We start from the raw sequence: 13884 nt of genomic DNA, 5'->3' as shown, positions 1-13884 counted from the left end.
AACATATGATTTTTGTTTGCAATAAGATTATGTCAAGTCCCTATAACTTCCAGTGTATTAAGTATAATAACTATTCCATTCAGGATTTTACATACTACTTCCATTTTATTCTAATGCTATTGCACAATTAAAAGTAAGTTTATTTGGATTTTTCTTATACCAAAGCATTGGACATATCATGCTCTAATTGTTTTATTTACTATTATATAAAACTATTTTTTAATTTAAATTCAATTAGCCAACACGTACATAAGAATTTACATTAAAGGGACACATTTCCTATCTTCAAATCTATTCCTTATAATACCATGTTGACCTTTATACTGTTAGATGAAGATTAAGAAATTATGGGCAAAACATATTGTATTATCAAGTCATAGTAGAAACTCTCCCAGCATTACAATTTCTGAGCTGTATTTTCACAAAAAAGATGGGCATTCCCAACAACTCACTTGATCATATCGAAAGAATTTAATCCTAACTTCAAAGAACGTATAATACTTAAGGAATATTTTTCCAAGATTATCAATCCATTGGTTGCTGTCCACTGACTAGTAGTAACATCTCTAATACTTTTTATTAAAGAGAGTGATTTATCTTACCTAAGTCACAGATAGAGATCCTTAAGAATTTTATGCATTATCTGTTACAGATTCAGCAGTACCCCAAATGAAAGAACTATTATAACATTTAGGATTATTGAACTAAACTAAAATGAATATTGTTACATACCTGACAAATAGCAAATCCAACACCACTTGCGGAAATATTAACAGCAGTTGGCTGAGCCACAGCAAGCTGAATAAAGATGGGGGGAAAAGTGAGTAAGACTAATCTTCCATACCTACGTCTTTCTAGCTAGCACAGGATATCAGTGTCACCCCTCGCTAGGAGTGTGAGCCATCTGTGAAAAGCTTTAAGAGTTTCACACAGCTTCCCATGTCAAAAGCCAACCAGGTAAGAGAGGTGAAGGCAGAGGAAGGGCCCACTCTCCACGCACCCTCACCTCTGACTTTGAGAGAGGGGATAGGGCTGCCCTCCTAGAGGTGCGGAAGTGAGAGACAAGAAACAAAAGTCCTCCCACTCCTCCCATCTCCCTTAGTGCCCAATCCGACTAATCTGTCGGCCTTCTGTGAACACAGAGGCATGTGATCAGGGACCAGGATTCACACTACTCCTTTTCTTTTGCCACCAGCCCTCTTCCTCAGTTTCCAGCCCTGAAGTTATCACTTTCATTCATTACTCTCAGCTTCCCACAAGGTTAACCCCAGGAATAAAGTTAGGGTCTACGATAAGCCTTTATTCCATCTTAAAGTAAGAATTTGGTCCTGATTCTATCAATTCCCCTAAGAGGCCATGTGGTACAGCTGGAAAGAACACAGTCTGAAACACGGGTTCAAATCCTAGCCCTGCTATTACTAGCAACATGATCTTGAGCAAGTTACTTAACCTCTCTCAGCCTCAGTTTTATCATGTGCATGGTTGAGATGAAATACTTTCTTAGTGTTGGTTTGAGAAGCAAATGCAATGGTACATGTGAAGAAATCTGGCACACTGCCTGCAAAGAACAGGAACTCAGCAGGTGTTCACTCCTTTCCCAATATGATAGAGCCCGTATTTTCTCCTTTTCCAAATCTTTCCAAAGTTCCCATCTCCTCTTCTCCCCTCTTCCCCAGCTCAGCAAATTCAACTAAAGGAAGGCACTCCTTCCTCCCAGTCTCTTTACAGGGTTCTAGGAACAAACTTCTGTTGAAGTCAACAGAATGGAAATAAAACAGCATTCCAGCATAAGGAATCACCTGCACATAATTGTAAATAACCACCCCCTTGTCCACACCTCTGACGTCTGGAGGAGAAAGCGGTTCTGTGAGTCAATCTGAAACTTTACAGGACTTGGTGAACTGGGCCCCATCACAGTCACTTGGATGTTGGTCCTCTCTGTGTTCATTAGGGCTGCAAATTCAGATAGGGCCTTCAAGGCTACAACGGTGTCCTATTGAGGAAAGAAAAACATGTGTGCATACAAGCATAGATCAGTGTCACCGAAGAGTCTTTAAAGTGGGTAATTAGGACACCCGCCATGCAGTCATCCACCTTCCTTGGGAGTGGAGTTCTCCTTTATTCATTTCTGAAGGTCCTTGACATACAGTACAGGAGAGGCTTAGAAAGTATCTGCTGACTGACACTGAGTATCTGCTCCATCAGTTACCACGCATGAAAGATGGCCCAGATACATAGCACATGTCCCACATACACAGCACAGATCATGTTTACATCCGTGATGAGAAAAAGATGAAAATTAGTAACTTAGACCTTTGACTTATAGTACTAAATTTTTTAATTGCCAATTTTATGAAGTCATGAAGAAAGCAACCACCTACTTCCTTTAAAAAATTACATTTATATTTAAACTATATTTAGTTTAAAAAATGAAAAACTATCATCACTCACCTGGGTAGATGCAAAACCTCCCAAGCTATTTCTTTGTCTGCTGAGCCACCTCATAATCGGGATTCCCTCAGACACCTGATACTGCAGGAAGTGTGAGAGCAGCGCATAGGCCGCAACCTCAATATCCAGGGAACGTGGCTGCCAGGATTCAGAAAGTTTAGGCCCTGATGACACCCAGAATTGCATGCCTCCTGCAAGAGACAAATAGTAATAGTCTGACCAATGGAGCAAAAATTTTATTTTATACCATTAAATATTCCTACACTGGTCCAAGTCCTACTTTACAACATATATATATATATATATATATATATATATATATATATTTCCAAATATGAATATATTTATGCCATGCAAATATATGTGTATTCACAAACACAGACACATATGTAAACAGGTACTTATAGGTCACTTTCTAAACTAATGCAACTTATAAATTTTCATCCATTTCCTTGTATTTGAGGATATTTTGATGAAAATAATTTCCCAAGGGAAATTCCACATGTTTGGCTCAAAACTAAACAGCTATAAATAAAAGAAAAACATACTATATTCCACAAGATAATGTACATAACTTTTCCGACCAGGCCATCCTAAAAATATTTTAGGACACATTAGAAAGAATCCTGTTCTGGGAATCTGCCATTAACAAGCTCTAATGTTCCCGGAAACCTCTCCTTTTTTTCATTATCTGAAATTTGGTGTTATAAGTTCAAAATCCAAGCCCTGAAGGAAAAAAGAAAAAATGAAGGACCCTGGCCAACTCAACAATCTTCCTAGAGATATTCCTGTTACCCTCAGAGGAACATCTTACTGGGCACCTCCTCCCCCCCACTCAAATATTATTCTTTAGATGATGATCACACTCAGGTAGAATAATAACTACCACTTAAACAAGCAGAGAAGAAATGTCAAGGCCTACAGTCTCCAGGTAACAATCTAGTGCCCAGCACTGCAAAAGGCAGTAAAGATAATAAGAACGCAATCTAAATTACTGCTAATAATAATGCAATATTTTTAACAGTCTTAAAAAATCTCTAAGCACTTTCAACATTTATCCTTTCTTGAATTAACAAGGCTTCAAATCAGTGGACATTATCTATTTCTGCCCACTCATCCCCATCTCTGTCTGTCTACCCGTGCTTCTCTCACACGTGCACGCACACACGCACATGTGCACACAGACATACACACACACACACACACACACACACACACACACCTGGATCCCAACCATAGAGGCTATCCGGGAAGTAGCAACACCTGTACTTTTTATCTTGTTGTAGCCCATTTAAAAAAAAAAAAAAGTCATCCAACTCACTAACAGCATTTTTCAGTATTCGCGTTTCTATTAAATAGCACTTTAGTTCAAATTTTGAACATTTGCTAGTTGTTATTCCCATTTTATAGTTAGGGAAACTGAAGCTCAGAAAAGCAAGTAGCACTAGAATTTGAACCCAAGTCTCTCTACAACTTTTTGTCCTAATGACCACTCAAGGCCACCAAACCAGAAATGGTACCAAAGAGCTCAAAAGGTAACTGACACAGGGCAGAACATATCTAAAACAAGGAAACACACAAGCCCTGAAATTCTCTAGAAAACACAGGGAGAGCAGAAGCAGCCGTGTCAGACTCAACTGATCTCATCTGCATTTCATTTATCATCCCATTCAGAAGAGGTAAATGTTATCAACTTCCTATCTGGCTTACAAAACTTTCTCACATACTTTGTATATTTCATAATGCATAGCAGTCTAACAATCTCAAACAACCCCATGCATTACCTTCTTGTTCTGCTCTCCAAGTCAGCATATTCAAAGCTTCCTTGGCTTTAGGGCTCCCCACGGATGACAGTGCATAAGTTATAAGAGCTAAAGTATAATTGTCTGAAATTCCTCTATTAAATTCAGACTCCAAAAAGTTGATAGACTCTTGCACATCAATATTAGGCTTGAAAAAAAAAACATATATTTTACTATTCAAAGTAACCCATTACCACACATTTAAACAAAAAGTATTTCCAAACATTCATTCAAAAAAGAATTTCAGTGTCTGTTTAAGCACCTGACTTTGTCCTGGGCAATGGGAATCAAGGATGATCATTGACATTTAAAGATTTGCTATTCATTTTGAAAATAATACTGCTTTTGAAAGAAAAATGAAGGAATCATACCTATTTATAATTGCACCAAAAATAAGATACCTAGGAATAAACCTAACCAAAGAGATGAAAGACATGTACTCTGAAAACTATAAAACACTGATGAAGGAAACTGAAGAAAACACAAAGAAGTGGAAAGACATTCCATGCTCACATGGAGTAAAAGAACAAATAATGTTAAAATGTCCTTGCTACCCAAAGCAATCTACATATTTAGTACAATCCCTATCAAAACACCAACAGCATTTTTCACAGAGCTAGAACAAACAATCCGAAGATTTGTATGGAACCACAAAAGACCCCAAATAGCCAAAGCAATCTTGAAAAACAAAAGCAAAGCTGGAGGCATCACAATTCCAGACTTCAAGTTATATTACAAAACTGTAGTAATCAAAACAGTATAGTACTGGTACAAAAATAGACACCTAGATCAACAGAACAGAATACAAATCCCAGAAATAAACCAGCAATAACAATATGGTCAATTAATCTCCACAAAGCAGTAAAGAATAGCCAATGAGAAAAAGACAGTCTCTTTGACAAATGCTGTTTGGAAAACTGGACAACCACATGCAAAAGAATAAAACTGGACCATATACAAAAATAAATTCAAAATCGATTAAAGACCTAAATGTGAGACCTGAAACCATAAAAAGAGAACAAAGAGAACAAACATAAAAAAAGAACAAAGGCAGTAACCTCTTTGATGTCCCCCATAGCAACTTCTTTCTATGTATGTGTCCTGAGGCAAGTGAAACAAAAGCAAAAATAAACTACTAGGGCTACATCAAAATAAAAAGCTTCTGCATGCCAAAGAAACAATCAACAAAACTAAAAGGCAACCTACAGAATGGGAGAAGATATTTGCAAACAACATACCTGATAAAGAATTAGTATCCAAAATATATAAAGAACTGATTCAACTCCACACCCAAAAACCAAATAATCCCATTAAAAATGGGCAGAAGAGGGGCACCTGGCTGGCTTGGTCATGGAACATGTACTCCTGATCTCAGGATTGTGAGTTCAAGTCCCATCCTAGGTGTAGAGATTACTTAAAAATAAAAAGTCTTTAAGAAAAAAAAGTGGAGGGGGGTGCCTGGATGGCTTGGTTGGTTGAGCATCCAGCTCTTGATCTCTGCCCATGTCATGATCTTGGGGTCTTGGGATCAAGCCTGTGCTTGGGCCTGTGCTCAGCAGGGAGTCTGCTTCTTTCCCCCTCCGTCTGTCCATTCCTCTGCTCGCATGTTCTCTCCCTCATATAAATAAATCTTTTTTTTAAATGGGCAGAAGACATGAATAGACTTTGTTCCAAAGAAGACATACAGATGGCCAACAAACATGAACTCAATATCACTGATTATCAAGGAAATACAGATCAAAACTACAATGAGTTATCACCTCACACCTGTCAGAATGGCTAAAATCAACAACACAAGAAACAACAGGTGTTGGTGAGGATGCAGAGAAAGAGGAACTCTCACACACTGTTGGTGGAAATGCAAACTGATACAGCCATGGAAAACAGTATGCAGGTTCCTCAGAATATTAAAAACAAACCTACTGTATAAACCAGCAATTGCACTAAGAATACAAAAGTACTAATTTAAAAGAATACATGCACCTCGATGTTTATAGCAGCACTGTCTACAACAGCCAAGATATGAAAGCACCCCAAGTGTCCCTCGACTGATGAAGGGATAAAGAAGATATGTGTGTGTGTGTGTCTGTGTGTGTGCGCGTGCATGCACATACACAATGGAATATTACTCAGCCATAAAACAGAACGAAATCTTCCCATTTACAGTGACATGAATGAAGCCAGAAAGTATTACACTAAGTGAAGCAAGTCAGTCAGAGAAAGACAAATACCATATGATTTCACTCATATGTGGAATCTAAGAAATAAAACAAATGAACAAAGAAGAAAAAAAGATAGAGGCAAACCATTAGCAGACTCTTAAGTGTAGAGAACAAACTGATGGTCACCAGAGGGGAGGTGGGCAGGAGGAAGCAGGTGACGTGGATTAAGGACTGCACTTGTCATGAGGAGCACAGGGTGACGTATGGAAGTGTGGAATCACTATGTTGTATACCCGAAACTAATATCACACTGTATGTTAACTACCTGGGATTTAAATAAAAAGAAAGAAAAGAAAAGATTTTAAAAGGAAAGATTCAAAAACAAAATGAAAACACTGCTTTTTGGTTTTTATGAGTAAATAGGCACCATTCCCTACAAGGAATAAGAAATGAAAAGTAGAACTTTTGCCAGTGCTTCTACCACTGAATATCATGAACTCAGAGGCAAGCACAAAATATAGTTTGAGAAAAATTTTATTCATATCTGCTCCCATGTGTCGAACCTCTAAGCTTAGGGGAAAGTTTATCTTCCATGTGTCTAGTACTGGACTAGGGAAACAGCAGGAGCTTACTATGAAGAATGGCTCTTTTTGATTATGTGAAATATTGTTGTCATTAAAGCAGTAAAGGCATCAATCACTGAGGCTGCTCTGGAGCAAAAATAAGTTCATTAGCATAACTTTCCATGCATACTCATTCTCATCTAGAATCCACGCCCCTTTAACATGATTTTTAGAGTGTGGGTATACTTTTGTACTAAATTAGCAGACATTATAATTGCTCCATGATATTTTAGAAATTTAAAAAAAAAATTCTTCACAACCTAAATGTGCTAGGATGCATTCCCAAATTGTGAAGGATTTTCTGTCCCCTAAGAAACTAATCTTTCCAATGATAAATACATATTGATTTATCTTACCAATAGCAAGTATGCCATTTATACAAGAAAGCATTCTTAGTTATTCTGAAAGAGCAGATTCATATTTTCATTCTCAGATTTTAGAATATAGCCACAAAGGCAAAGCAAAAAGGTACCCAAACTCATACTTCAAATGTGATGTAAAATTGCAGAACTCTTTTAGTTTCCAGACACATTCTTGACTCATCAAGACGTACCTTCCTTGTGATTTCCCATCCATCATTTATTAAAGATTAAATACCTGATACTTTTTATATCCCAGGAGAGAAGTCACAATATAAGCTGTAAGCGTTACTGGACTTTTATTGCCACCTTGAAGCTCACTGTGGATCACTCTTCCTGGCTCCCAAAATTCACCATTGGATTTTTGACGTCCTTTGAGCCACGTATATGTTCTGTGTAACACATTCTGATCAATATCTATGTAAGGATCAGCTTCAAGGAAACATCTTAAAACAAAAGCTGACAACCTAGGTGAAAAAAGGAGAAAAACTGCATAAAATGCACTTTATAAAGTCCTCTAAATAACACTGAGCAAGAAAACACCAACAGTAACATTTTTCCCCCACCACAAGATTCACAAAAGGATAATCACCGAAGAAAGAACAAAGGGACAAAAGGCAACAAGGAGGCAACATAAACATCTCAGCCAAGCTGGTAGACATGGTTTCCACTTGAGTATGGCCAAGAAATTCCAGGTCAGCTTCCAAAATATCAGATTTGGAAAGGAATTTAGAAATCATCTAATCCATGCGCCTCCCCCCTTACTATTTTATAAGTTGAGAATTCAACACTCCAAAAGAATTAAATTGTCCAAAGTTATCATTTTTGGAGTGTTCTAGGTATTTACCAAGGAAGATCCCATTACACACTTGGCTTAGCCCTAAAGCCATGGATGAAGCATATATAGTTCACAGTCAAACTGTAGCACTTTTAACTAGAAAAAACGAATAATTTCTCTCCAGCAGGACAGGAGTCAGAAAATTACAGCTTGCAGACCAAATCTGTCTCTGTCAAATCTGGTCCTTGTGCCAAATCCAGCCCAGTGTCTGTTTACACGTGTGTCCCTTCCACTACCCTCCACCTGAGAATGGTTTGGAAAGGGAAGGAAGAGAGAAAGGAAGGAAGGAAGGAAAGAAAGAAAGAAAGAAAGAAAGAAAGAAAGAAAGAAAGAGGAAGGAAGAAGAGGAAAAAGGAAAGGAAAGGGAGGGGAGGGAAGGGGAGGGAAGAAAGAAAGACAGACAGACAGAAGGACAGGAGGGGAAATAACATGCAACAGAGACTCTATGTGGCCTGCAATGCCTAACATATTTACTGTCGGAGCCTTTACAGAAAACGTTTGCCAATGCCTGCTACAGAACAATAAATATTTAGGTGAAAAGATCATCAAGCAATAAAACACTGAAAGCTTTCTATTTATGGATCTATATCCCGACACAGGCCAAAAGAGAATTTGAAGTGAAGCCGATATGTCTCATCCTGTGAACTGTTGAGGTGTGATAGATATTACTAGTATTCAGAAACAGCCGATCCTCTTTTACTTTGAGTATGCAGAGAAGCTCACTTTTTCACCCTTTTGAAGTTAAGCACGGCCATGTGACCAGCTCTGACAATGATTCCGTGAGGAGAAATGTTGCACCCAGGCTGAAGCACCTAATTACCAGTGAGGGATACTCCAGCTTTCTCTTCCCAGACTCACATAAGCCTGGAGCGTCCTGGAAAATGGTGTCTTCTGAGGAAGGACTACAGCGCCCCCTGCTGACCAATAGTGGACTTGCAGCAGGAGCAAGAAAAGCTCTTGTTAAACTACTGAGATTAGTGGGTTGTTACACCACGTGCCTTGTCCAACCTGACTGCTACAGTTAGTCAATCTTTTGGGTGAAATGAAGAACTAACTGACAATAGTGCAAGGAGAGAAAATAATCATCCAAAATCAGCCGCACAGAAATTTCATTCTGGAGGAAATCTGGATGCTTATTACTTAATTCTATCACTGTTTTTCACAAAAAATAACCTTAAAGAAACCTATGTTGACTGTGTTAATACAAAATTTGTATTGATCATGTATGACTAAGAAGAGAATTACGTCGGGGTGCCTGGGTGGCTCAGTGAGTTAAATGTCCATGCACACTGGGCGTGGAGCCTGCTTAACATTCACTCTCCTCCCTCTCCCTCTGCCCCTCCACCCCTGCACTCATGCTCTCTCTAAAAAAAAAGCAAAATAAAATAAACAACAACAACAAAAAAAAACCTATGTCATAATCACTCAGTATTTCTAACCAGTTTTTCTTGTCAACTGTACCATCATCAAAGTACTTTTACTACTTTTCCCACAAAAAAAAGGATTTATAGCTTATCTTTTCTAAATAAAAACATTTTACTTATTAGTGTTTTAAAACCATATTTAAAAAGGAAAATCTCCCTTAAAGACGGGCTATAGGAAAAGCAACCTATAAGCCCATATACATAGGGACACATCTGTCAGTTTCATGGCCATTTTGACTGAATAAGAGCCAACTCAGGAAAGATTTGTTCTGTTTGTAAAAAACACTTACCAAGTGGGAGCCCTTGGGTGGCTCAGTTGCATAAATGTCCGACTCTTGGTTTCAGCTCAGGTCATGATCTCAGGGTCTTGAGATCAAGCCCTAAGTCAGACTCCAAGCTCAGCGAGAAGTCTGCTAAAGTTTCTCTCTCTTTCCCCCTGCGCCTTTCCCCGGACTCGCTGGCACTCTCTCACTCAAATAAATAAATCTTAAAACAAAAACAAAAACACACTTACCAAGTGCTCCCAGAAGGGTCATCATTCCCAAAAGCACTGAAAGAGCCGTCTTCCCTCTGATAGAGAAGTTCTCTCTGGTAACCTGTAAGACAAAAAGGGCACAGATGATCGATGTCATCACAACTTGAAATGAATGGAAGTTTCTAATCATGACTTCATATTACAGAAACATAAAGAATGGGAAAGAAGATATCAAATCAGCAACTGATACTGGATATTTTCTATATTGAGTGCTGTGAGAGAGTAAAACTATCAAGACTTTTCAAGCAGAATGTGTAAAATAAGAACTGTGATAGCCCCAATTAAATTCAGAAGAATACCAAACAGAGACGACAATTCTAGCCAGTTAAAAGGAAGCAAACTGGTCTCTTGATTTTGGCTCACGTCATGATCTCAGGGTTGTGAGAGCGAGTTAAGATTCTCTCTCCCTGCAGCAGCTCTTTCTACCCATGGGTCCTATCACTGCACTTTAATAAAATCACCTTTTTGCACCACAAAAAAAAGGGGGGGGCGGTGCCTGGGCTGCTCAGTCGGTTAAGCATCTGCCTTCTGCTCAGGCCATGATCTTAGGGTCCTGGGACCAAGTCCTGCAACCGGCTCCCTGCTCAGCAGGGAGTCTGCTTCTCCCTCTGACCCTCCCCACTGCTCGTGTTCTTTCTTTCTCTCTCTCTCTCTTCCTCTCTCTCACACAAAAATAAATAAGTCTTTAAAAAAAAAAAAAGATTCTCTGTCCCTATGTCCCTCCCCCAACTCATGCTCTAGATAAATAATAAATAAATAAAATACTTAAAAGTAAGCAAACTAAAGGCCAAGTTTTATTTAACTTTGTAGTGTTGACTACAATAGTTTCCATGCTTAATCATCTAAAATTGTTTGCTACCTAAGAAAAATACTATCTAGAGTATCAAAATCAAAGTTTTGAGCTAAAATAAAAAGTAAAAATACTTTCTATTTTTAGGCCAGAAACAGAGTGAGAAAATTGTTAAATAATCTAAGACAACAGCTTTAAAATATTTTGGCAATGGCCAACTGAAGTAAACCGAAGAACCAACCTGTCTGCCCACCACATCAATTCCAAATTCTCACAAAAGAAAAAAAAAAAAAAGAAGAAGAAGCCAGCAATGGTAATGAAGTCTCGCTTTAGAAGTAAATTGAGAAGGGGGTTAAGGCTCATATAGTGGCTTTAATAAAAGCAGATGTTTCATATTTGCAAATAAATGGCTGCAAATAAGGCAGGTGTTTCATATTCGCAAAGCAATGCACGCAGGTCTCAAAAACCAATGACTGAGATCACTACAAGATTCACCAAACAACCCACAACCAACTAAGCTGCTAAAAATAAAATTAAAATATCGATAATTTATCATTAGAAAGCAAGCAGAAGCAAAAGTGAAGTTTTTCCAACACAAGGCACTACCAATGATTCTCTGGGAACCACGAACTCTTCCTGAAAATTACAAGATTCTACTATAGGCAGGTGACATCACACAGTATGAACTTTGCAGCATGGTCACATAGAGCTTGGCAACCATAAGCATTTACAAAATGTTGAATTCAATCTCTAGTAAACTCTAGGAACAAAAAAGTTTACTCTATGAATACCGTATTTTAGAAGCATCAATAACTCTAAGTAATTAATTCATATTTAACTAACAAAATGAGCACTGATGGTTTAAAATCACAGTTGATCTGCTCTTGCCATGTCCCAAACTTTCCTCCTTGAGCCCTTCCCCAGATCTGATTTAAGCTACAATAAGACAAAGCATGTAAAAAACAAGACACTGTGTCATGGTGATCTTTAAGACCTATAGGAAAAGAAATATAAAAAAAGAAAAAAAGAAAGAAATATAAACAACATTTAGGTGATGCCAGAATTTTGCTTTAAAGAATGGGGTTATAATCTTGTCATTTAAAATTGAAATATTATGGTACAATAATTAAATATCCAATCTTGATCCAACACTGATTATATGTCAGGAAGTATTCAAAGCCCTTTCACAGGTATGAAACCAGGTAATTCTCACAACTCTAGGATACAAAGGCTATTTAGAGATAACATCTTCAGAGATGAGGACACTGGAACTCCCAACCCACCAAGTGCAAGGTCATGCAGCTGGGAGGTATTGAAGCCAGAAACTAGTCAACTTCCACAACCAGACATAGCCAAGGTCTAGGTCTCCAAAGCTGCTGTTTCCAGCTAACTCACAGAGCTCCTTCAGTGGTTAATGTATGAAAAGTCCTCAGCACAGCACCTTTTACATGGCAAGCCCTCAGTAAAAATAGGTATCACTCCATACCACAGGCATGGGAAAAGGCTTTCTAACACCCAATTTTTATGAAAATATGTAATAAATAGGACCATAAAGAGTTATTTTAAATTTTTTAAATTTTAAATTTTTTTAAATTTAAATTATTTTAAACTTTTCCATGGCAAAACACAGATTAGCAAAGTTAAAGGATGATGAATTAGAAGAAAATATGTGCCACACACAGATAAATGGCTAATGTCCCTAAAATTAACATATAAATTATATATATATTTATATATTACTACTACATGGCTATACATATACTTAGATAAAGTACCTTTTAAGTTTAGAGAAAAAGAGTAAAATCCTGTAAGAAAGAAAATGGACAAAAGACAAGAAAAATTTCACAAATGAAACCAAGGGAGATGGACTTCAATATATGGAAAAATGTTCAACTTCATAATAAGTGCAATGCAAATTAAAACTACACTGAGATACTATTTCTCACCCATCCTGTTAGCAAAGATTCAAGTCTGACCACCCATTCTGTTGGGAAGGCTGTAAGAACACCAATACCTCATTCGATGCTAGAGGGAAGTCAGAACAGTACAAGTGCTGTGTAAGGGAATGTCTATGTCTTTTGACCCAATAATCCAACTTCAAGGATTCTACCCTGAAGATATACCTCCAACAATACAAAAAAAAAAAGTATGCAGAAGATGATAAGATTATGCACTGCAGCATTATTTGTAATTGCAAAAGTACTGGAAGTACCTAAATGCCCCCAGATTGGAAACTGGTTGAGTAAACTGTAGTGCATAAACACAGTGGAGACTATGCAAGTGTGAAAAAAATGAGGATATCCCTCTAAACTTATAAAGCATGATTTCCTTCATGTACTTTTAAGTGAAAAAGGCAGTCTAAAATAGTATGTATGGTATACTACCTTTTGTGTAAGAAAAAGAGGAGATAAGAAAATATATATGCATATGTTAATTTCTGCACAGAGAGAGAGAGAGGAAAAGAAACTAGAAACTAATGAAGTTACCCACAAGGGGCTGGGAGAAGGGATACAAGAGGGAGAGACATCCCTTCACAGAATAGAGTAAGTTGGTCACACAAAGTTATTCACAAAAAGAGTAAGTTGGTCTTTGGGAAGCATATTAATGTTCTACATATTCAAAAAAGAAAACAAACAAGAAGAGAAAAAAATGATAGGCATTACTAAGACTAGATCACTTCAACATGTTTTAGTTTTCATAAACCTTGAAAAAAAAAAACAGTATATAATCTCTTCCTTTTTCAGAGGCAGTCAGGGTTCACAGAGAAGCTGAAAAACTTTCTAGTGTTTACAAAGGAAATTAGCGAAAGAGTCCAAGACATTCTCCTTCAGTTTCCCGTTCAGGACTAAATCCACCAGATAGAATTTAACTGTGAACTCAATCTGACAGAGAAGCGGAAG

At 37.6% G+C, this 13884-nt stretch overlaps 1 protein-coding gene across 1 annotated transcript in view; it reads right to left on the bottom strand.

The window, feature by feature from the left end:
- Nucleotides 1–13884, bottom strand: part of CD109 (CD109 molecule) — a 138332-nt gene that overhangs the window by 14345 nt on the left and 110103 nt on the right. The window contains exons 24-29 of the mRNA XM_080806381.1: nucleotides 10174–10255; nucleotides 7636–7864; nucleotides 4236–4401; nucleotides 2452–2642; nucleotides 1838–1993; nucleotides 733–798 (exon numbers count right to left, since the gene is read on the bottom strand). Of these exons, the coding sequence (XP_080662507.1) occupies nucleotides 733–798; nucleotides 1838–1993; nucleotides 2452–2642; nucleotides 4236–4401; nucleotides 7636–7864; nucleotides 10174–10255 (890 nt within the window). The remainder of the gene's footprint in view (nucleotides 1–732; nucleotides 799–1837; nucleotides 1994–2451; nucleotides 2643–4235; nucleotides 4402–7635; nucleotides 7865–10173; nucleotides 10256–13884) is intronic.

Source organism: Martes martes, assembly GCF_963455335.1.
Source record: "Martes martes genome assembly, chromosome: 6".
Classification (NCBI taxonomy): domain Eukaryota; kingdom Metazoa; phylum Chordata; class Mammalia; order Carnivora; family Mustelidae; genus Martes; species Martes martes.
The sequence above is the reverse complement of the archived record's forward strand: the minus strand, read 5'-3'. Positions and strand labels throughout refer to the sequence as shown.